This window comes from Littorina saxatilis, linkage group LG9 (assembly GCF_037325665.1).
Source record: "Littorina saxatilis isolate snail1 linkage group LG9, US_GU_Lsax_2.0, whole genome shotgun sequence".
Lineage (NCBI taxonomy): Eukaryota > Metazoa > Mollusca > Gastropoda > Littorinimorpha > Littorinidae > Littorina > Littorina saxatilis.
In genome coordinates, this window is record NC_090253.1 from 6,224,837 (window position 1) to 6,249,470 (window position 24,634).

The 24,634-nt window shown below is 42.1% G+C and overlaps 2 protein-coding genes and 1 long non-coding RNA gene across 4 annotated transcripts in view; 1 reads left to right on the top strand and 2 right to left on the bottom strand.

Moving 5' to 3' along the window:
• The window catches only part of LOC138975143 (ESF1 homolog), a 48,869-nt gene that overhangs the window by 22,209 nt on the left and 2,026 nt on the right, over positions 1-24,634 (bottom strand). The window contains exons 2-3 of one of the 2 annotated variants that reach the window (XM_070347805.1): positions 17,737-20,081; positions 9,725-9,888 (exon numbers count right to left, since the gene is read on the bottom strand). In XM_070347805.1, coding sequence (XP_070203906.1) covers positions 18,373-20,081 — 1,709 coding nt within the window. In that variant the 3' untranslated portion in view covers positions 9,725-9,888; positions 17,737-18,372. Of the gene's footprint in view, positions 1-9,724; positions 9,889-16,063; positions 20,082-24,634 lie in introns of those variants that run through there. The other variant, XM_070347804.1, reaches the window with a different exon arrangement.
• Positions 915-1,163, top strand: LOC138975147 (uncharacterized). The gene is made up of 2 exons (XR_011458524.1): positions 915-1,033; positions 1,120-1,163. It is a non-coding gene; the product is annotated as an uncharacterized lncRNA (long non-coding RNA).
• Positions 2,011-4,727, bottom strand: LOC138975145 (uncharacterized). Its single transcript, XM_070347806.1, has one exon. It carries the CDS (start codon positions 4,695-4,697, stop codon positions 2,997-2,999), a length of 1,701 nt encoding a protein of 566 aa, XP_070203907.1. The 5' UTR covers positions 4,698-4,727; the 3' UTR covers positions 2,011-2,996.

Sequence of the window (24,634 nt, forward strand, 5' to 3'; positions counted from 1 at the left end):
GAATAATTAATTAATTAATAAACCACATTATTTAGGACATTGAATCTGAAGTACAACTGTTCGACGCTGATGCAAATTGTAACTTGCATGGGAAGATTCAATCAGGCAGGCTGATGTAAAGCATTTAAAACTCAATAAGACCAAATTTGGGGTCTACTTTATGGACAGGTGAAGATAATTGAGATGAAGAGAGAACTGGTCAATATATACTGACCATGATTCAGCCCCTCCCTCGTCAGACCTTGGTGCTCAAGAGAATGGTTTACAGGAGGCAGACCCTTGATTTTCACATAATGGTAAAAGGAACAACAAAACAAAGCAAAAAACAGAAAAACCGAAAGACGAAGACGAACAGGAAGAAGAAAAGACAGACAGACAGACAGAAAACAGAAAAACAAGACAATAGAAGGGGAAGAAAGGAATGCAGCCACACAGAAAAACGCTAGCCTTGGTCTCTGTACTCTGAAGTGACTTATACAAGCACTGACTACGACACAGAACCAAAGGCAGGGAAAGAGAGAAAGAATGAAAGGAAGAAGGAACAAAGGAAAGAAAGACAAATACCGATTAATGCAGCCGCAAATCATACTCCTGGAACAGCCATAATTTACTGAAATGAGTCTTCCAAATCAGAAGACTATGTGAAAGAACAACGCAAACAAACTCATTGTTTTTTCAATACCAGTGAGGAGAAGCTGGAAGAAAGGATACAACAGAGAACAACTTGACAGCAACAACAACCAACAACAGAAACACAAAACCTCTACAACCAACAACAGAAACACAAAACCTCTACAACCACAATCAAACCCCCAAAATGTCCATGGCTGGATTGGGAAAACGACTGCATACCATCACCAATGGATGCACACGTAACATCGACTGCATCAACAACAGCAACATCCACGACGTCAACCAACGAGGGAAAGACTGACCAAGTACAACCACTACCAATACAACAACTATATATCCTCAGTTACAGAGAACCGTCCACACTGAAACACTAGCCATCAACAGAAGGGCAACCAGCTAGGTGCAAGGAACCCGAAGTCATCAACAGAAGGACAACCAGCTAGGTGTAAAGAACCCGAAGTCATCAACAGAAGGGCAACCAGCTAGGTGCAAGGAACCCGAAGTCATCCGAGAATACTGACTTTATACGCCTGCAAAAATCCCTGCCTCTCGCCATCCTTGAGGTCGAATTCAACGTATACTGAGAATAGGTATTTCATTTGACTCCTTAATTGTTTTATGTCTGTCGACTGCACGGATAGGTCGACGTAATCGTGAATGTTTCGATTCGTCTGAAAATAAACTGGCCGTTCTTGTTTGTGGATTCCAACGACAAACATACGTTGCTATTATAAGTCTTCTAAATCAGGAGACTATGCAAAAGCACCAAGCACACACAAAAACTGGATTATTAGTACCACACAGAAGAAGTTTTAAGATAAGCAACAACAACAGAAACACAACATTTCCACAACCACTACAACAAGCCAGCAGTTTGCATCAGCTGCTAGTTATGCTGAAACCCCGTCATGACCACCTGACCACACAACAACCTGACCAATCAAAAGGCAGTGTGGCGACCAACACACGTGTGATTGGTTGTCAGCTACCTTACCCTTTCTTCTCTAGTCAGCCTTGGATAGCAACCTCACGATTGTCACAACTTTGTCGGCCCAGAATACACTCGGGCCTTGGGCTACACAGCCTAGGTTACTGAAGTCTACAAAACGACCCACAAGAAAGATGCACCGCCACCACCAGCAAGCCTCGGTCACTGAGCGCTTCCTGTAATGCAAACATTACAATCAGTTCAACTGGACAGAACAAATATTATATACAAAATGACCTTCAGCAACTGAGAGGTACATATTATACAGCGGCAACAGCAGCGCAAGTCAGAGCAACAGTGCAGGCTGATATTATATTAACAGTGACAGCAATAGATGTAGCAAAGCACTCTCTCTCTCTCTCTCTCTCTCTCTCTCTCTCTCTCTCTCTCTCTCTCTCTCTCTCTCTCTCTCTCTCTCTCTCTCTCGCTCTCTCTCTCTCTCTTTATTTGTATAAAATATTATGAAATATTTTGAAAGAAAAGGGTTGAAGTTATCACTTGTTCGCCATGTCTTGTTATCAGAATGTGTATTGATTATTAGTTTTGGAACGTGTCCATAAGCAGTCTGCTTGTTAACGTTCTTAATGTTGTTACTGTATATAACATGTATACAAGAAATTAATAAAAACACGCTTAAACCAACAGTGCACCAACTGTCGAAAAGAAGATATTCAAATCTTCAGTTACTGAGCGGTGCAAAAACAACAGCATCCTCAGTTATTGAGAACAGCAGTCCAACAACAGACGAACAAGAGATATATAATACAAATCCTCAGTTATTGAGAACAGCAGTCCAACAACAGACGAACAAGAGATATATAATACAAATCCTCAGTTACCCAGAGTTACTTCAACAACAACAGATTTAGTTAGGAACAACTAAGAGATAATTAAAATCAAAAACCAACCCGCACGACCTAATACGTTTCTGCCGAAGGCATGGTTTCAGTAGTTGCCCGATGGCAAGGCTACCTGTCAGCTTCTCAATGATTCCTTCATCAAGCAAAACAAACAAAAGAACTCGATGTTGTACATATTGTGCGAACATTCGATCCCCATTGCTATTTTATTGTGTGGTGAACATAGTACATGTACCTGGGGTGAGTTGCTTGGGGATCTCTGCGTTACTTATCGCATTTGCCGGTTTTGGCAGACTGAAAGCTTTATTTACTCCACAGAGATAATTCATTAATGAATGGTTTACGATATCATAAGTAAAGAGTCATACATTGAAATCTGTACCTGTCTCCTATCATTATTTTTATTCTACATCTTTCTGTTTCTATCATATTCAGAAATCAAGTAGAATGAAACATCACTTTAACTTGAAAGTCGAAATTCTGGCTGTTCATGAGCTTAAACAAATACTTTTTTTTCATTCGATGGAAGTGTATGTAAGGATGGAGCCCCCTCTACAGGCCACCCACAGGCGACCCTGAGTGTCCGTGTTGAGAGCTGTGGGCTGCACCAAGAGGGGACAGCCCGGGGCCAGGTAGCGGTCAAACTTGAGTTCATCGCCCCGCACGTGCAGCACGTGGACACTGTCCGTGCCTTCGTCAGCCACCAGCAGGACCTCCCTGCCCCCCAGCCTGTAGCAACACACGTCGGACGGCCGACAGGCGGCGGTGGGAGGAGTGTAGGTGGACACGGGAGTGTGCTGGTCACGGCGGTACAGGAGGACTTTACGCTGACCGCCAGGTGCCTGAGCCTCCTCCACCACAACAAACACCTGCTCTCTGCTGTCCACGTCGAACGCACGGTGAGTTCCAGCCTTGATGCTGAAGAGTAGTGTGTGTTCTGTTTTGAATGGGTATTCTGATGTTTCTTTGACTGTTCTAATGTTAGCGTCGTAGGCTGAAGTCTTGATTAAATAAAAGATTGTTCTCTTCTGTGACTTGTCGAACGTTTGCATTAAATCTCTTTTTTTCAGTGTCGTGCTGAAACCCTTTGATCCACCTCTACATTTAAACGACTGTTTTCCGAGGTTAGTCGTATCTGTCATTACACTGGCTCCTCTTATGTCAAATCTTTCGCATGGTGCATCTTCTTTTGCAAACGATACCCACACCGTGTCATCATCATTGGGACAGAGACTGAACACTTCCGCGTCATCCCCGTCTCCACAGCGAAACAACTCTTTCACCGTGACCTCTGGTGCTACCGCTTCCATCTGGACTTTCTGGACACTGCCGAAGAACTTTGTGATATACTGCTTCATAGTATCTTCCGCCATTGCACGGCTCAGCACGGGTCGCCAGGCGTATCTTCTCTTGGCTGGAGTCAGGTTCGTCACAGCCTGGGGACTGCCCCGCCCCTCTCTCATCTCCTTGGCAACAGTGAGCAGTTTAAGGCTGGTGCCGCTGTCGATGGCTTGCTGTGTCTGTTGTTGCAGTTGACTCAGTTCATCCAGGTTGCTCTGCTTGATGTCCAGCTCATTGCTGACTTGACTCTCAATCTCCCAACTGACTGTGTCGAGGGAAGCCAGTGTGTCATCGCATATCTTGTTCACCATGGCAACGAGAGTGGCGCGCTTATTTGTTACGGCTGCCTGCAGAGCTGCCTTCTTGTCCTGCACATCTTTCAGCTCTTTGCTCTCTGCCGACACTTCGTCAGTCATGTAGGACACCGCTTTCTGCAGACGAACCTGGCTCTGTTTCAGCTCACACTTGGCTTCGCTGGCTGCCTCCGACAGATCCTTGGTGCTGTAAAGCTTGTGATCGGTCAGCATGCACTTTCGACATACCGCTAGCTTGCAGTCTTCACAGTACAGATCCAGTTTCTCGTTGGAATGGGTCAGACACAACGTTCCGTCCCGTGCTTTGTCCAGGTCTTGAAGATTGAGGTAGAAGTTGTTCTTGAAGTTGGCCACTCCACCCGGAGGGACTGTAACCTGCTCTCGACATTGAGGACAGGGGAAGGACTCGGATTTAAGATATGTCGTTAAGTCCTGCAGACATTTGAGGCAGAATGAGTGAGAGCAGGGGAGCAGCTTTGGGGAGGTGTAGATCTCCAGACAAAGACAACACGTCAGAGCTTCCCTTCTCTCCTCGTGGGCTGGGGTTCCGCCTGTTGCCATGGTGATTGTGTTTGTGCTAAAGGGTCAAAGCCTCGGTAACCTGAAATGAAAATAAAGAGAATAAGTGTTGCTCCAAAACCTTCATAAAGCAACTATTTCAATATTTAAACATCTTACATTGAAGACCGGCATGGTTGGCCTAGTGGTAAGGTTGGCCTAGTGGTAAGGTTGGCCTAGTGGTAAGGTTGGCCTAGTGGTAAGGTTGGCCTAGTGGTAAGGTTGGCCTAGTGGTAAGGTTGGCCTAGTGGTAAGGTTGGCCTAGTGGTAAGGTTGGCCTAGTGGTAAGGTTGGCCTAGTGGTAAGGTTGACCTAGTGGTAAGGTTGACCTAGTGGTAAGGTTGGCCTAGTGGTAAGGTTGGCCTAGTGGTAAGGTTGACCTAGTGGTAAGGTTGGCCTAGTGGTAAGGTTGGCCTAGTGGTAAGGTTGGCCTAGTGGTAAGGTTGACCTAGTGGTAAGGTTGACCTAGTGGTAAGGTTGACCTAGTGGTAAGGTTGGCCTAGTGGTAAGGTTGGCCTAGTGGTAAGGCGTCCGTCCCGTGATCGGGAGGTCGTGGGTTCGAACCCAGGCCGGGTCATACCTAAGACTTTAAAATTGGCAATCTAGTGGCTGCTCCGCCTGGCGTCTGGCATTATGGGGTTAGTGCTAGGACTGGTTGGTCCGGTGTCAGAATAATGTGACTGGGTGAGACATGAAGCCTGTGCTGCGACTTCTGTCTTGTGTGTGGCGCACGTTAAATGTCAAAGCAGCACCGCCCTGATATGGCCCTTCGTGGTCGGCTGGGCGTTAAGCAAACAAACAAACAAACAAACAATCTAACATTGAAGTGGGCGTTTGTCTGGAAGCTTGTTGCATCTCGTACACATACACACACACACACACACACACACACACACATACATACATAAACATGCACACACACACACACACACACACATACACATACATACACACATACACACACACACACTACTACTACTACTTCAACTAGCATGTGAATATTTTAAAAGTGGCCCTTACTAATGTACTCTAAAAAAAAAAACATTTCCAAGACATCAAGTACGTTATTAGAAAGACATTTAGAAAGCAATTTGAAATGTAATTTGATTCAGCAAAATCCATTTGTAGAAAGTGCGCAAATTTGTTTTTATAACCTATCTCATTTAATGTTTCTCTAAGAAGTTTGTAGACAATCCATACAAAGGGAGAGAGACAGCAGAGATAGTAAATTATTGGTAGCTAAATCTTAACTTTGTTTTGAAATCATCGATGACTCCATCAAGTTCTCAGAGTTTAGTTTTCAGACGGCAATGAAATATCATTTTGTATCTTACATCGAAGAGTTTGTCCAGTGTTTGATCAGTAGCAGTGTGAGCGAATGGCTGCACTTGTGTGGTGTCTGTGCAGAGTGAGTTTGTGACAGACGTCAAAAGATTGGTTTCAATGAATGACTAGACTCAACTCATGCAGTAACATGTTAACCACCTGTACCCGTCTGTCAACATTGACATTGCCTCATAAGCTTGTATTGAGTTTCTGGAAGGAAGGTCTCCAGCTATCGCCATTTTGGTGCAAATCTGTATGTGACCGCTTTTCATTTTAAATGTTATTTATTTAAAGCTTTTTGGCCAAAGGGGGTTTTAAACAGTTAAATTGTAGATATTTTTATGTTAGAAAACAATATACATCTAGGCGTACACAGAAAACAATATACATCTAGGCGTACAAAGAAAACAATATACACCTAGGCGTACAAAGAAAACAATATACATCTAGGCGTACAAAGAAAACAATATACATCTAGGCGTACAAAGAAAACAATATACACCTAGGCATACAAAGAAAACAATATACATCTAGGCGTACAAAGAAAACAATATACATCTAGGCGTACAAAGAAAACAATATACATCTAGGCGTACAAAGAAAACAATATACTTCTAGGCGTACAAAGAAAACAATATACATCTAGGCGTACACAGAAATCCAAAAACAAATAGACATACATTTCCAAAATTCAGAATGAAAATAAAACAAGATTGGTTTGTTAATTCTTGGTTTAAAAAGAAAAATCTGCATGTGCAAATAAACTGTACAGATGTTTCTAAAAACGTTTGTTGGAACTAAGCTAATATGAGACTGTTGTGAAATACACCTGGTTGACTGTCACCTCCAAGGTCGGTCTTTCAGGCGTCAATTATTCAGTAATTTAGTTTAGCCACGAAGCACAGATACCACTAAAGTATCCTTCTTTGGTATTAGTATCCACAGATACATATATAAATCTTACCTTTTTACTCGAGTCCCGTCGGTAGACTTTTCTCCTCGAGTTGCAAGCACTGACTGTGCAAGATAGACCACACCGAGGAATGTCAGACCGTTCTTCCAAGCTAACAGGAAGTGTACACAGCCAGGTCTGAAGTGTGTGCTGTGCTAAACATCTTGAGTGCATGTTTGCCTTCATTCTGATAATCATCGGTCCACGGCAATTGCCAGTTTCATAGACTGAGACCCGAAGCCGGAAGTAACTCATTTTTGACCTGAGTTCAGGATGGTTTGCCTTAGCCCAAGAAATTCAGTGTCCATTTCTCCTTGTGGGTATCTCAGACTGATTAAACAGGGCGCCCCACGGACGCCCGTCTTAGAGGGTCCGGTGACCCCCACTCTTAATGTTTAGAGGGTCCATGGACCCCCTAAGCGGAGGTTTAGAGGGTTCCAAGATGTCATGGTCCCGGCAAACCCCCTGTGTTCATATAACGCATTGTTATCACGAATAGTGTCATATGAAGTGTCGGGGTCTAATATGAAGTGTCTTTTTCATCAGAATATTCTAAGAGGACACTTCAACTATAACTTGTTTAATGAAAAACACACACTCTTTTTCAGTTCGCACGATAGCGGAAATGAAGTGCGTCCCGGGACCCGCTCTTCATATGTGTCGCCCCGCGACCCCCTCAATAAACTTCTACAAGTAGTACGTGATTTCGGCTTCTAGTGCGGACAGGACGCCTGGGCGCACAGTTTGGGGAGCCCTGGATTAAAGCCATTCAGTACTAACAACACAGCTGTTTCACTAACATGGACAAAATTTGTTTCGTATTTTGTTATATTATGGTGTATTTGCTTGTTTACAAACGAAATAACTGATTTCATATTTGGTCAGTAGGAAGTTAATAATGTTGTTTGAGGATTATTTGAAGTCTCAAGCATAAACTCCGCATAGTTTCGTTGTCAACGACGGAAATAAAGGCGAAAAACAAAGTCACACACACACACACACACACACACACACACACACACACACACACACACACACACACGCGCACAAACACGCTAACGCCGTTTTTCTGTTCATCACAAAAAAGTATACACATTTTCTATATCATATGTTGTAGGGAAATATTCGTTTAAAGTACGGTACAAATATCATACCGCAAGATGGTCGAAGCCGATTTGAAATAGTTGTGACAAGGAAGCTGAATTAATGTGTCATAAAAGGTGCCAACCACAGACACATGACACTCAGAGTGGTCACGTGGTTAGGGTGCGAAAACTCTACTCTATGGAACTTCAAAACTGACTAGGTGGTTAAATCTTCCGGTAGATTTTGTAAATTTGCTAATCTACCGGGTATCTCTGCACCGGATTGGCCCTCGTAACAATACCGGAAGAATTTGGGCCAATGAGAGCCTCAAACTCTCCGAAATTTACCGGCTGATTTTACTGGTTATAAAGTCAATTTGGGCGTTCCGTACTACTCTTCTAAAGTAGCTACTCACATACACGTTGTATAAACTGTGCCAAACAATTATTGCAACACATTTCGAACAGGCTCCAAGTGAAGCAATAATTCTTTTTTATTCTATTCAAACTTTCTATGTTATTTAAGGCAGTCCGTCCACTTGACTGTCTGACACAAATTTAGGATCATTATCAAAGATTTCTTTTTTTTAAGGGATCACGTGACCGCCGCTAAAAAAAATCGGGGTACCCGGCCCAAAATCCACCTGAATAAAACGTACGGTGCGTACCAATTAAAACTCGACAAAAGTTCATAAATTATTATGCTCAACTTGCCCATTTTTACACACCAGGAGACTCGACTATCTATCCAGAACGGTTTGCTTTGTTTAGTTATCTTGCACATCTGGAATAACATTCCTTTCTTTTTCTTTCTTTATTTGGTGTTTAACGTCGTTTTCAACCGTTCAAGGTTATATCGCGACGGGGAAAGGGGGGAGATGGGATAGAGCCACTTGTTAATTGTTTCTTGTTCACAAAAGCACTAATAAAAGAATTGCTCCAGGGGCTTGCAACTTTACTGGGAGAATGTAAAGGACTTAACATTTCTTACATACTACTTGACTAAAATCTTTACAAACATTGACTATATTCTATACAAGAAACACTTAACAAGGGTAAAAGGAGAAACAGAATCCGTTAGTCGCCTCTTACAACATGCTGGGGAGCATCCGTAAATACTTTCCCCTAACCCGCGGGGGGTAATAACATTCCTACTGATGCACGTGACGGTCGCATGAGCAGTCAAAAACGGGAGATGTTTGCGTCAAATTCAGTTGAAGGTACCATGACAAAAAGCGCTGTATTTCGGGAAAGTCCTCTTGGTTTCTGAAAGTTTCAGGATCTTATGCCTATACATACAAGACGTACGTTAAGTACAATTTCGGATGGTTATAGGTATTTTTTCAGATGTGATGTAATGATCCGAAAAGAGTTTAAAACCCCGTCATAGGATTCCAATCAATTAATTAGGATTGTTGACTAACATCACAAAAACCCATGACTTCGCATGCATACAGAAAATTATGATTGACACAAAAAGTGCCAAAGTTTCATTTGAGTACGACCAGTGATGTGAATGTGCTAGTCCTGTAAACACGATCGCCATTTTGTGAATCATTGCTGTGCTACCTCGATGTCTCTGGAAAAGAGAGTGAACGTTCCGGGTTTTCGTTCTCTCATATGTTGTTCTCACATGTGTTTATGAAACTTTATTATTTATTTTTATTTATTTGGTGTTTAACGTCGTTTTCAACCACGAAGGTTATATCGTGACGGGGAAAGGGGGGGGGGGGGGGAGATGGGATAGAGCCACTTGTTAATTGTTTCTTGTTCACAAAAGCACTAATAAAAAAATTGCTCCAGGGGCTTGCAACGTAGTACAATATATTACCTTACTGGGAGAATGCAAGTTTCCAGTACAAAGGACTTAACATTTCTTACATACTGCTTGACTAAAATCTTTACAATACAAAACTTTGGCAGTACTAATACAATTATATGAAATATTTGTCTGCACACGAAGCCATGAACTATTGTGATGCAAGTCAATAATCTCTGTGGGATGATTTATTTCTACCGTGAAATCCTCGTTCTGTGAACCTAGGGATGTGAAAACACACACACACACACACACACACACACACACACACACACACACACACACAGTCCGCGCGCATAGACACACAATGAACAGACACATTCACTCAATCACACAGACACATCACATATAAAATAATTTCAACTATTCCATCATTTTAATAATACCACGTCAATAAATCGTTAACACGTCAATTCCATTTAACAAATCGATCATTTGAAAAACTAGCAGCAGAAGAGTCAACATATCAAGCTTTTAAATAAACACACTGTGTATACATTCACACACACTTCCTCTTACGCACACATCAAAATTCAGGCCTACTCTCGAACACCCGTCACAGACACTTCCAGCTAACAGTGAACGCTTGCAAAATGCTGTACAGTTGAACCTGCCCTTGCGACCCCCTCTCGAAAGCAACCACCTGCTCATAACGACCACTCCCAAGGATCCTAGGCGAGTGTTTCTGCTCAATATATTTCACCTTTGACTTCCCATAACGACCACTTTGGGTGATCGTTATAAACAGGTTTGACTGTAGGCAGGTTTCACGGTAATCAGACTCTTTGATGTGTGTAAACTTTGCCTTCAAATTACTTGCTTACTGTGTTGATTTTCATAATTTTTTCTGCTTGGTATGATATTTGCAATACAAAAAAATAAATAAAAGCTAAAATGTTTGTGTTTGAGCAATTATTTGAGCGAGTTTTTCGAAGCGAACGTGTGAATCCTGACAGACACCATTTCCTTCTGTCACATGACCCCATCTCAAAGTGTGATTCAAGCAGACACGAAAATAACACACAAAACTTATGATAATGGGGTTATTAATTCAATTAATGCACAAGGTTAGTCTCTGACTAGATAAAATAGGGAACAAATATCAAATGGGAGCATAAAACCGTTTCTGGAAAAATTTTCAATCGCCACCAAAAGTGTCTGTCAGTAAAAAAAAACACGTGCTTTGTTTGAAAAGCAAAGCCTAATTTTACACATCGCGTGCTTTTGTCTGTTATTCTTGCTTGTGAACATCATTTTATTGATGTTCTTCACTGGAAAGCAGGTGTAACATCAACAGTATCACAAAATCGCAAAGAATGAACATTTTTGTTGTGATCCGACCGGTGTCTGTAGACTGAATCACACGTTCGGCAAACTTCGTTTTTAACGGAAATAACCGAGCCTTTCATCGGAAACGACGTTTCAACCGCTTCATATCGTCTGCAGGAAGAACAAGGAACTTAGTCGATAAATATCGACAGGGGTCGGACAAATGGTTTACATGTGAAATGTGTGTATATGGGTGTGGTTCTGAAACAAACAAACCATGTGAACCCCCCCCCCCCCCCCCCAATCCCACCGCTCGCGGGCTGAACGACTGACGTCACATGTCGTTTCGGTCTTTTCCAGAAGAACACCGCGTGCTGACGGACGATTCGATTTGATCGCTTCACCACGCCTTTCCAACTATGTGCTCCCATACAGTTTTGGTAGATACATGCTTGTGCAAGTATGTTATTAGTATTACCAATATGAATCTTATTTTCCTTTCGATGGTCAGTTTTACTCACCTCTGTAACGGCAGTCACATCTGCGAATGCTGTCGAAGAATCTAACCGAAAGTAAACATTCTGGGAATCTACGCGCATCGGCCTTGACGCAAGTTCAATGCTGAGCCAATGAGCGCGCCGCGGCGAAGTTGGCCGCTGTAAGTCTCGCAGCGCTGGCTGGCTGAGCGAGTTGCGTGTCCATCCATAATTATTTGGTCCAAGCCGCACCGTAGATCAGATTAGTAGGTGCTTGATTTTGGCATTTTGATTTTACATGACATTAAACCTTTCTTGGGGTTCATGGTCATGGCAACAGCCATAATAATATTATATCATGTATAATATTACATTTCAGCATATTTGAATTACATGTCATCATACCAAACTGTCATACATTTTTATTCCTACATCATTCTGATTGATCACAACCAAACCTACTATCAGTGGACACATCCAAATGTAAGCGCCTGTTCTTGACAACTTTTAATCGATCTAAAAATAGCAACTTGCTGGGCCCTTTGCTGCCAACAGACACTGTTTGGCCTGTAGGTAAAATGTACAATGTATTTTCTGATTTGTGCACAAAAGCTTTTTTTCTTTTTTCTTTTTTTTAACATAACAATGTTTAATGTCACTGTATGTTTAAAAGACCATGGTCATATTTGTAAAAAAAATGTTAAATTAGAAAATAAATAACATTTTGGTTCATGATTTTTCCTACACCTGTGCTAAAAATAAGAAATAAAAATGTCGGGTATATAAGTCACTCAAATACAGCTAGGTATGAATGGCTCGGTTTGAGTTTGTTGCAGTTGACCCTGCACAACGCGACTTATCATGTTTTTGTTGAACAATTTTGACGTCACCCCTCCCATAGGGTGACGTATTTCACAACTTCCTGTGTTACACAAACTCTGTGATGACCAATTTTGACGTCACCCCTCCCATAGGGTGACGGATTTCACAACTTTCTACAGATGAACAATTTTGACGTCACCCCTCCCATAGGGTGACGGATGTCACAACTTCCTGTGTAGACAAACTGATGACGTATTTCACAACAAAATGGCGCTGCCCATGGTCAACCTCTAAACTATCCGTATAGAATGGGGGCGTCCTCGCCCCCATAAAAAGAGGAATGCGATACCCAGTGAGTAAAACATTTAATCGTTTTTAGTGCCTTTTGATCAAGTTTTGTTGCGTCTGTCAGCAACGTTCGTCAACCCAACGTTCGACACAGCGACGCACGCATACGGATTTGCAGCGTTTGCATTCGGAAAGTGAGGGATTTGTGAGTTCGTTTGCATAATTTCAATCGCTAGTAGGTTTTCCCTTCGTCTCCCATTGTTGTGTTTGCATGTTATTGGCATTTCATTGTGTAAATTGAAAGTTTGTGAGTAACAGTAGTACAATCTGTCGAACGTTGGCGACGCTGACAGACGGAAATATCGAACGTTGCCTTCAATGACAGAAGGGCTTGGCGATCGTACTTTCGATTCGTAGGAACACAATATGGAGACAGCAATGTGCGCTCGTTACCACAACGGTCATGAACCGGTGTAACACGAAATTTTTACTCCACGAAAAATTGACTCCGGAGTAAACTTCCAGTAAAAATCTTGTACGAAAAAAGAACTCCACAAGGAACTGAATTTTTACTCCCCAAATATTTACTCCCAGTAAACATCTCGTACGAGAAACTTAGGGCCTACTCCTTCGTTTATAATTCGCGCAATATCCCATTTACGTGCAATCCCGTTTTGCCGCCTTCCCATTTTGGCGACATTTCACAGGCCAAGCGTCATCTTACTACCGCATCCCATTTTGGCGCAATCCCGTTTCGCCGCTATCCCATTTTTTTTAATTTTTTTATTTTATTTACTAAATGTTTTAACGTAGAGGGGAAATCGAGACGAGGGTCGTGGTGTATGTGTGTGTGTCTGTGCGTCTGTGTGTGTGTGTAGAGCGATTCAGACCAAACTACTGGACCGATCTTTATGAAATTTGACATGAGAGTTCCTGGGAATGATATCCCCGGATATTTTTTTAATTTTTGAGTCACTTGAGAAAAAGTGACTCTATGTAATCGGTCAGTGTTAGTCTGTCCGGCCGGCCGTCCGGCCGGCCGTCCGTAGACACCACCTTAACGTTGGACTTTTCTCGGAAACTATCAAAGCGATCGGGCTCATATTTTGTTTAGTCGTGACCTCCAATGACCTCTACACTTTAACGATGGTTTCGTTGACCTTTGACCTTTTTCAAGGTCACAGGTCAGCGTCAAAGGAAAAATTAGACATTTTATATCTTTGACAAAGTTCATCGGATGTGATTGAAACTTTGTAGGATTATTCTTTACATCAAAGTATTTACATCTGTAGCCTTTTACGAACGTTATCAGAAAAACAAGGGAGATAACTAGCCTTTTCTGTTCGGCAACACACAACTTAACGTTGGGCTTTTCTCGGAAACTATAAAAGTGACCGGGCTCAAATTTTATGTGAACGTGACTCATTGTGTTGTGAATAGCAATTTCTTCCTGTCCATCTGATGCCTCATATAATATTCAGAACTGCGAAAGTGACTCGATCGAGCGTTTGCTCTTCTTGTTTTTCGATAAATACCTTTGATGACGTCATATCCGGCTTTTTGTAAAAGTTGAAGCGGCACTGTCACACCCTCATTTTACAATCAAATTGATTGAAATTTTGGCCAAGCAATCTCTGACGAAGGCCGGACTTCGGTATTGCATTTCAATTTGGTGGCTTAAAAATTAATTAATAACTTTGGTCATTGAAAACCTAAAAATTGTAAAAAAACATAATTTGTTTTTAAAACGATACAAATTTACGTTCATCTTATTCTTCATCATTTTCTGATTCCAAAAACATATAAATATGTTATATTCGGATTAAAAACAAGCTCTGAAAATTAAAAATATAAAAATTATTATTAAAACAATATTTCCAAAATCGATTTAAAAACAATTTCATCTTATTCCTTGTGGGTTCTTGATTCCAAAAACATATAGATGTGATATGTTTGGATTAAAAACACGCTCAGAAAGTTAAAAAGAATAGAGATAAAGAAAAGCGTGCTATCCTTCTCAGCGCAACTACTACCCCGCTCTTCTTGTCAATTTCACTGCCTTTGCATCGAGCGGTGAACTGACGATGCTACGAGTATACGCTCTTGCTGTAAAAATGCAGTGAGTTCAGTTTCATTCTGTTAGTTCGACAGCTTGACTAAATGTTGTACATGAACAAAGTATGCAAACCAGATGATCCAGCGACGTCCTTCCCAATTTATGTCCAATGGACGTCTACCCACAACACGCCACTGGATGCCGCGTGGTCAGCCAACCATGTGGTGCCAGTCGTGAAAACCAGGTTATTTGTCCCACAGTGAGACATTCAAGTTGGGGACTTTGTGACCGCTGACTTTGTCAGCATGGATGGAAAGGTGGAGAGATACAGGGCGGTGATCATCCCCAAGTCAACCCATTTCCCCGATGGGCCAGATCGAGAGGAGATCTGTGTGAAGTGTTTGCGCGCAAAAGACAATGGGAGATACTATGTCTTTCCTAATGTTGATGACATTTCATGCTTGCCAATGGCTCAGATAAAAAAAAATCCCACCAACCAACCATGAACAACAGGGGGGATTATTTTTTTTGACATGTGACCAAGTCTCATTTGAGCGTTCACAGTGTTACCTGAGAATAGCACCCCCCCTTGAATTGGGACCAAAGAAAAAGCGTTGTATATATGCATTTTTGAATGCTTTTCTAAAGTCATAAGTTCATTTGTGAATTTTTTTTTTAGGGATTGTTTTGCTGAATGCATGCAGTTAAGAAATTGACCCCGTTTTCAAATTTAGGGGGTAGGGTTGCCCCATAGCCCACGTATGTCTGTGTGACTGTGTCAAATATCAATCTACTTCGCGTACAAAATGTATAGATGTTTGTTTTTCGATTTCAGAATGATTTCTTAAGCTGGCTAGAACTTCTGAGGTCTACAGGAAACGATAAAGATAAAAAATGTACAAAATATAAGTAGCGTCCTTTATCTTACCATTGTTCTGATCAATGCTGTCCCTTTATTTGCAAGTTAACCATTTTTCTTAATGTGTTCAAGGAGTATGTTACAAATTATTATCAATGGTTGCTTTAAACAGCACCTTTGGGCAGTTATTATGCACTGAAGTTGTAAAAGCATGTTTTGGGGTTTTTAGGATATAGCGTCTTGGAACGCCAATCATCTTGGAAATACGAATGTTCATATAATTTTTTTTACTGTTTTGGATAGATAAAAAGTTGAACTCTTGGTGCAAACTGTTTTTTGGCCCCTGTTTGACTATTTATTATTTTGGAATATTGTGTGTGAGGGGGAAACTGCAATCCTCAATATCATGAAACGTGCCTGTAGTGTACTTATGCCTTCTTGTCGCTTTGGATCTAATGTCATTGTTGCTGCTGATTATGTACGCTATTCTTTCAAGAAGTTTGCAAACTCAACTGTTTAGCTTGTGTTTGCTTGATTTATTTGTCGTTGTGTATTCTTTTCCATGCCATAGGCGGGCATAGTTCGTCTCACGCTGGACCAGCTTTTTTTTAAAAACCCTCTCTTTTTCTGAGATTTCCTGTTCATCACCTCTGTACATTTAATTTTACCACGGGTTTAAGAATCCCTCATTTAAAAAAAAAAACCCACAGATTTGGGGAACCCGCCTTTTAAGACCCCAACATTTTAGATTTGCCCCATTTTAAGAACTTGCTTTTTCATCTGTACTGTTCATAACCTCTGTTGTGGCCGAGTGGTAACGCACTTGCGCTCGGAAGCGAGAGGTTGCGAGTTCGACCCTGGGTCAGGGCGTTAGCAATTTTCTCCCCCCTTTCCTAACCTAGGTGGTGGGTTCAAGTGCTAGTCTTTCGGATGAGACGAAAAACCGAGGTCCCTTCGTGTACACTACATTGGGGTGTGCACGTTAAAGATCCCACGATTGACAAAAGGGTCTTTCCTGGCAAAATTGTATAGGCTTAGATGAAAATGTCCACCAAAATACCCGTGTGACTTGGAATAGTAGGCCGCGAAAAGTAGGATATGCGCCGAAATGGCTGCGATCTGCTGGCCGATGTGAATGCGTGATGTATTGTGTAAAAAACTTCCATCTCACACGGCATAAATAAATCCCTGTGTCTTGAATATGTGCGCAATATAAATTGCATAAAATTTTTTAAACAAATTAAAAATAAAATCCCAGCGCTTAGAACTGTACCCACGGAATATGCGCGATATAAGCCTCATATTGATTGGTTGACTGATAATGTATCCCCTTTTATTTATGACTGCCTCCGTTTTAAGTCCTAATTTTCTCTGATATTTTAGGTCTTAAAAGGTGGGGAAGGGGAGGGGGGGGGGGGGGTGGCACCAACAGATTGGGGTGTGTGTGGTCCCTTTCTTTCTTTCTTTATTTGGTGTTTAACGTCGTTTTCAACCGTTCAAGGTTATATCGCGACGGAGGGAAGGGGGGTGATGGGATAGAGCCACTTGTCAATTGTTTCTTGTTCATAAAAGCACTAATCAAAAATTTTCTCCAGGGGCTTGCAACGTTGTGGTCCCTTTGAATTTTCGCCCACCAAAGCCTTCAACAGAGTCATGAACTTATAACAACTCCAATTATTTAATAAATAACAATCAGTGAATATGCACGGACAAGTTTTCTTTTGTCCTTTTACAATACCTCCCATCCAAGCCTTTAACAGATCGAGTCATCAACCAATACATAAATGGGGTAATACTAATAACCTTACACAGGGATGACCAAATCGTCTGCCCAATCGCCAGGGGCCAGTAAAACTTTCGCCGGGCTAGTAGAAACCGCCTGGCAACTCGCCCAGCTGGCCAATGAAAATCCTGGTCAAATGCTTTCTTTCTTTCTTTATTTGGTGTTTAACGTCGTTTTCAACCACGAAGGTTATATCGCGACGGGGTAAGGGGGGAGATGGGATAGAGCCACTTGTTAATTGTTTCTTGTTCACAAAAGCACTAATCAAAAAATTGCTCCAGGGGCTTGCAACGTAGTACTATATTACCTTACTGGGAGAATGCAAGTTTCCAGTACAAAGGACTTAACATTTCTTACATGTATACTGCTTGACTAAAATCTTTACAAACATTGACTATATTCTATACAAGAAACACTTAACAAGGGTAAAAGGAGAAACAGAATCCGTTAGTCGCCTCTTACGACATACTGGGGAGCATCGGGTAAATTCTTCCCCCTAACCCGCGGGGGGTCTGGTCAAATGCAACATTTTTGGTTTTAATATCGAGTTTTCAAGCCATATAAACACTGCAGATCAACTGTGGTATGTACCAGGCCAGTGACATTTCTGTCGGGCTAGTAACTTTCTTGAAGTTACTCGCCCGGCTGGCAAGAACATTTTGAGATTTGGCCATCCCTGCTTATACCTATCAGTCAATAAACATGCAGCAAGAGATTTTCATTTTACCTTTTTGAAATTTCTCCATTCAAAATTATCAAGCCATCAACTAAATTCATAAACTTTGCTGGTTGTGCTCCATTTATTTCATTGATTGTATGCGGCATTGCTATTTGTAATTATCTGAATAAAACTGTTCAAACCAAAGTCATAAGAACTGTAATTATCCTTTACCTAATCCTGTACCTAATTATTTCATCATGATCATCATCTACACAGTCAGCATCACGACGTTTTCTTTCGTCGTTTGGAAATTTCACCTATCAGAGTCGTCATAGACTTTGTCTTTTTGAACTCTGGTGCGGTAGGGTCTATGTGCATTTCGGGGTTGGTATACAGGTCGCCAAACCTGGACTCGTCCACCTTGATCTCAAAAGTGTCTGCGTTAACCGTCTCCGCCTGTTTCCGTTTCTTTCCCTTCTTTTTCTTGGCCGCCTTCTCCTCGTCCATGATCTTCTCCAAGCTGAAGTGATTCAGGTGCTCATCACTGTCCTTCATAAGCAAACCTAGCGCCGCTTTCTCTTTTCTCGTCTCCTCGTTTTCTTCTTCCACGCAGGCTTCTTCACGTTGCTTTCTCTTCCGCCTCCCCTCTTTCTTTTTCTTCTTCTTTCCTTCGCCGTCGGAGTTGTCGTTGAAGAAGGGGTCGTCGAAGCCAAGTTCTGTGGTGTCCTCGACGCCCTGCGACTTCAGTTTTTCCTTCTTCTTCTCCTTTCTTTTCCCTTTCTTCTTCTCTCTCTTCTTACGCTGGTAATCTTCCCAAGGGGTCAGCTTCTCTTTCCCTTTTTTCGTCAGCGCTGATTGGTTGGCGGCCGGTTCCCACGTGAATTGCATGTCTCCCTCCTCCCCTTCCTGCTTCTCGTCTTCATCTTCGAAAGGTTCCTTCATGGAGATTTCTTCACCTGCGCTCTTGTTACCTTTGTCTTTCTTTTTCTTTGAAGCTAGCTGCACCTCTTCTGTCTCATCATCTTCATCATCCTCATCATCACTACCAATTACAGGCAGTGTGCTAAGCTTCTTTTTCTTCTTCGACTTCTTGCCACCCTCGAGACCAAGAAGCGTTCTGTAGTTCTTCACTTTCTTCTTCCGACTTTTCTTGCCTTTCTTTTTGCCTTTCTTTGAGTCTTTGTCATCGTCTCCACTTTCTTCTTCAGACGAAGCGATGAGGTCGTCAAACTGTTCTTTGTCTAGGTCCTCCTCTGTGAATATCTTCATGGTTTTCTTCAGACGATCGATGTTTGTCTCGTCCCAGGTGACCTCGACCTTGGCCTGGCACAGAGCTGTGCTTGTGAAAGTGGAGGGTTCAAAGCTCGCCAAGTCCGAAAGACCTGTACAAGCCTCCTTCACTGTCTCGTCAAATGTCATTTCATCGGGGATAAACCGCAAGTCGACACGACACGACGACTTCTCATACTCCATAGCATCGCACTCCTCATACACTGCGTTAGCCGTCTCTTTACTGTCAAAGTCGATAACGGCGAAGTAGTACTTGAGGCGGTTGAGTTGATACTGCCGCAGTTTTGCACGGTTGAGACCCCCCGTTTTACCGCGGTTCCCCCCACCCTCCTCCTCTGTCTCCCCCTCCCGGAATTCCCTCGGGCCAAGCTTTGCCTCTTCCTCCATCTTCCCCTGCCCCGTCTGCGACAGGTAGATGGTGACAGCACGCAGAGCGCCCCCTTGTGGCACAAAGGAGCTGAAGAGGACGTGAAGATCGCTGGCCTTGATTCTGTCCCAGTCCATGTTGCACAGCGCAAGTCGGTGAGTTGTCTCCCCTGCCTCAGGAGCGTCGAGTTCAGGTTCGTTCCAGTGGTGGTCCAGAATACCGTCCTCACCCACCTCCTTGTCATCGTCGTCGTCATCATCATCATCGTCTGATGACTCTAGCGTCCCTCCCCCCCTGGCGTAGTCGGGGCCATCTTCTGTAATTTGAGGAATCTCTGCAACGGACAGACACAGATTTCATTAACAGGTAGCACAAAACAGTTTATACAGTAAAACCTCTGGTTTAATAGTAATACCCTCTGAAATCTGACAAAATGGATCTTTTATTTTATATGAGGTACGTACACACCTGTTTAAATGATAATCTTGACAAACAAGGTGGTAATCTTGGGGGGATGGGGGTCTTCATTTTTTTTAAATGTAGACACAGATTTCACAGTATACAAGTTACAACTGAAACAGAAGGTAAAAATAAATCGACCCAAAATTAGTAACAGAAATCATTTGTAAACCTCTCTTGCTACATGGCATGTCTCTGTATAAAATAGGGTAAGTAAGTACGCTGTTTTTTTTGGGTTTTTTTAACAAGCGCTCAAGCATAGTATTGTTGTATTAACCCTTAGGCTGGTTGTCGTAACATATGTCGCGCTACTTTACATATACTGTCACCTGGTTGTCACGACATAATATGTCGCACTACTGGCTCAGTCTGTTTGGTCGGTTCCGATTACAGGTACCTCCAATGGATGCGAAAACCTATATGACCCTTTTTCTTTATTTTTCTCTCTGTTAATTCACCAGTGGCTATGTAACCTGTGTTACAGAATTGCACCAGTGTAAGGGTTAATAAGTCTGTGGCCAGCCTGTTCTTTCTCCATACTAAGTGTGCATAGTGTTCTTTTTTTTTATGCAATAACAAATTTTGTCACAGAAACAGTTTAGGGTTGGTTGGTAAAGAGAGGGAGGTCATTGAAGTTGCGGAGACCACACATACCTTTTCACATATATATATATACGACTTGTGTCTGTGTGTGTGTGTGAGTGTTCGCGATGCACGGCCAAAGTTCTCGATGGATCTGCTTCAAATTTGGTGGGCATATTCAGGTAGACCCCAGACACAATCTGGTCGATGAAAATTTTGAACACGTGCTCTAAGCGCGGCGCACCGATTTTGGTTTTTCTGTAGATCCATTCCCAGTAACTCTTCCTTATCTTCTCCAGTGTTTTGCGCGTTTATCTCCCTTCCTTCGTGTGGCGTCAATCACGTCAAGCTCTAAGCCGGCGAACCGCCACGCTGCATACTCCGTCTCGCGATCCACCCGGCGAAGCGGGTAATCATCTAGTTTATTATATTTTTGTTAAGGGGGGATTTTCCTCCCGCATGTGAAATTGTGGAGATGGATGTGGAGGACACCGGAGGTTATGAGTGTGTGTGTGGAGGGAGGGTAGGAATCAGAATGGGTCTCTTTTTCTTCCCAAGGGATGGGTGGTAGATATTAACATTAACCTGATTAAGTTTAATGTAGTTATTCTTTCTGGTAAGCTGTTGCATGACATACCAGCGAGGCAGATATAAAGGCATCACAATCTAAATTCCACTGAGTGAATCTCAAAAGTTCGCTCGGCTTTCAGTTTCCACATGTGATACATGACTCTTCCACTGGGTTATAATTTTGGACTTTGCTGCTATAATTAGTCATCACAATTCAGACCCCAACAGCATGAACAAGAACGTGGTCCTTAGTTCAATCAACCGCACTCGGGGCAGGCAAAACACTGGAGTTTAGGCACACACCCACCAAAAACGTTGGTATCAGACAAGCCTAAAAGTATAAATATTAGCGCTGGAATGCCAGTTGCTTTTGTTTTTATTGAACTGAAGTTTATTTTTTATTTACACAGGTGTATGGGGCTCAATGTTCACAATTTTATTGGCTGGAAACGGTGCGAGCTGTACCCTGGATGTCGAAGAAAAGTAAAATCAAGTTGTATCATTTTTCTGACCCCTCACCAGTGTCAAATTCCTTACGTAATTCTATATGTGTTGTCCACGACCCACATCATCGGGTGTGTAGTTCAAATTACGTCATCGTTTATTTGTTTGTTTACAAAGATAATCTTTCAAAAGTTGGGCAATGGGAAGGTCGTAAGGTGATTGAAAATTACATGAAGTCTCAATCCAAAACTCCGAATAGTTTCAGAGATAAGGACCATTTTATGAGGCTCTGGGTCGTCCACGACCCACGAAGCATGGTGAAGGTTAACTGCATGTGTCAGTGTTACTATCATAGTTCTTCTGTGTGGTATGAAACGGGTTAGTGAAATTTCTGATGGGCTAGGAACTTTCTTCCGGTTACTCGCCCAGCTGGCGAGTTTAATTTTGGAACAAGTTTGAACAGTTCAAGTCGTGCGTCACAAAGATTTTTCATTACAACTTGCGTCAGTGATTGTTAAGAACAGAGCATAATTAAAAGCCAGACAAGACGCTTGGTGAGTGCGGTCGTGTTGTCGATCGTATGTACCACTGCTATTTAGTGTATATAATTAATACTAACATTGTTTTGTGCTTTGTTTGCCGGGCTTGTGGAATTTCTGGCTAAATAGTGACTTTCAAGGAGTTCCTTGCCTGTCTGGTGAGTTAAATTTGATAAGATTTTGCCATCACTAACATTGATTTTTCTTCTTTTCCTTGGCACTATATTTGTACTTACTTACACTGAGCCCAAAAAGTTAAGGATACTTTTTCAGTGGTATACCCCAGATGTTAAACAGCAGTTTTTGGGTCAGAAATTAACGTGTATTTTAAGATCTATCTTTCTTCTGCTCAAAAATGCCTTTCAGGAATCTGAGCAATATTTGGGCACGACGTCACATGTTCGTGACCATGCCTACCCTCAAAAAAGACGTTTTTTGACGGCATGATTCACCATCAACAGTCAAAACGGCGACTTAAACTGAACAATATTTTGCATTTTTTACACCAAAATGTTTATTTGGTGTCTTACCTAACAAGTCATACAAAGTTCGTTCAAATCCATCACGCAGTCAGGCTAATCTAGCGTGAAAAGGAAAGCGACCACTATCCTGAAAAACAGCAAAAACTCCAGGGTTTTTGTGGTGCTTTTGCTGGGTAGCTGCAGTTGATATGCAATACATATAAAACTACAAATAGCAGCCTCTCCAAATTACACAGAACGATGACAAAGTCCCTCATCTGGATTCGCGCTAGTATTTGGAGCAAACAGAACCCGAGAATGGACGTTGTAACGGTTTTCCGTAAAAAATGTGCAAACGTTCATAACGTCCTAGAAACAAATGTGACATGCACGCAATTCTGTGTACTTTGCAAAGAATGGTGCCATTACATGTGTGCCAAGTTTCAGAAACATTCTATCGTGGGCTCAAAAGATATAGCCTCATGACTTTGAAGAAATAAAAAGTAAAATCTCACTCCGCTCTGCTGTTCTATTTTTAGACAATGACGTCTGCAAAACTCATATCAAGGTGGCTGAGTGATCAGGACACACACTTTCCACTATCGAGACAATGCTCTTACAGACTCTTAAAAACCTGGCTATGTCCATCTCCACAGCTCCATTTCGTCGCTTTCAAATTCGTCACAGCAAATGCCAGATTGTGTCTCGCCGCTATCAAGACGACGATGAGAAAAACACAGTGTTGCCTCCATCTGACGCCATATTTTTGGAATTATATGACGTCATGTCTGCATTCTTCTGTTATTTGATTCTTTGTATTCTTTACTTCTTTCTTATACTGCACAGCTGTGTTCAAAACACGCGAAAAGTTCTTTTTTGCAACTTCTACCGAGCAAGTGATTTGCATCATCCGTGAAAGGCTATACCAGGGGTCGACACTAACTTATTTGGCCACACTGGCCCTAGAGATGGAAATTGCTGGGGCGGAAAACAAAAAGTCTGAGGCCCACTCTCAGTATTCACGTGCGGCAATGCATTGTCTGTTTTTTTTCATCGTACTAAAGCCAGGGAAATTCTTTCAACCATTTGACATTGAAATTACGACAGCGCTTCGCGCTTTTGGCTGCATCGGTCTCCTTTTTTCGTTACTCTCCACCCTGTTCTTCATCTTCATTTCCATGTCTTTTTACACCAGGAATGTGTCGCCACATTTTGCGTTTGGCATTTGAAGGCGATACTTATCTCTCACGCTAAAGAGCGCAATCTGGGAGTTATTTCCCTTGTGGCATATCCTTCGACGATTTCAATGGGTTTTTTTTCTTGACTGCGGCATTGATCGTAAAGCAAATTTCAGTGACGACTTTGACTGGCAATTTTTAGTGATTGGCTCTGGCATTGGAATTTTCGGTTTGTCATTGTCAGTTGGAATTTATCCTGGGGCGGAGTGGGCCCCAAGTTTCGGCAATGTTTGGGGCGGAACACAAAACTCTGGGGCGTTCCGCCCCCCGCCCCCGCTAGTGTCGAACCCTGCTATACGCATCCTATCGGAGAATGAGAATCAAAATTATAAAAAAAAGTCCTTAAAAAAGTTGCGCGAAAGACACCAGGGGCAGTATTTTTCACCTCTTTTTAAACGATCATACCTTTTGAGCCCGTGAAAGAATGTTTTTGAAACTCGGCACACATGTAATGGCACCATTCTTTGCAAAGTATACAAAGTTGCGTGCATGTTACATTTGTTTCTTAGACGTTACAAACGTTTCCAAATTTTTAACGGAAAACCGTTACAATGTCCTTTCTTGGGTTCTGTTTGACCTAAGTACTGGAACATA

What these genes read in the sequence shown, in the direction of transcription:
- LOC138975145 (XM_070347806.1), bottom strand. Translation starts at nt 4,697, where the DNA reads ATGGCAACAGGCGGAACCCCAGCCCACGAGGAGAGAAGGGAAGCTCTG.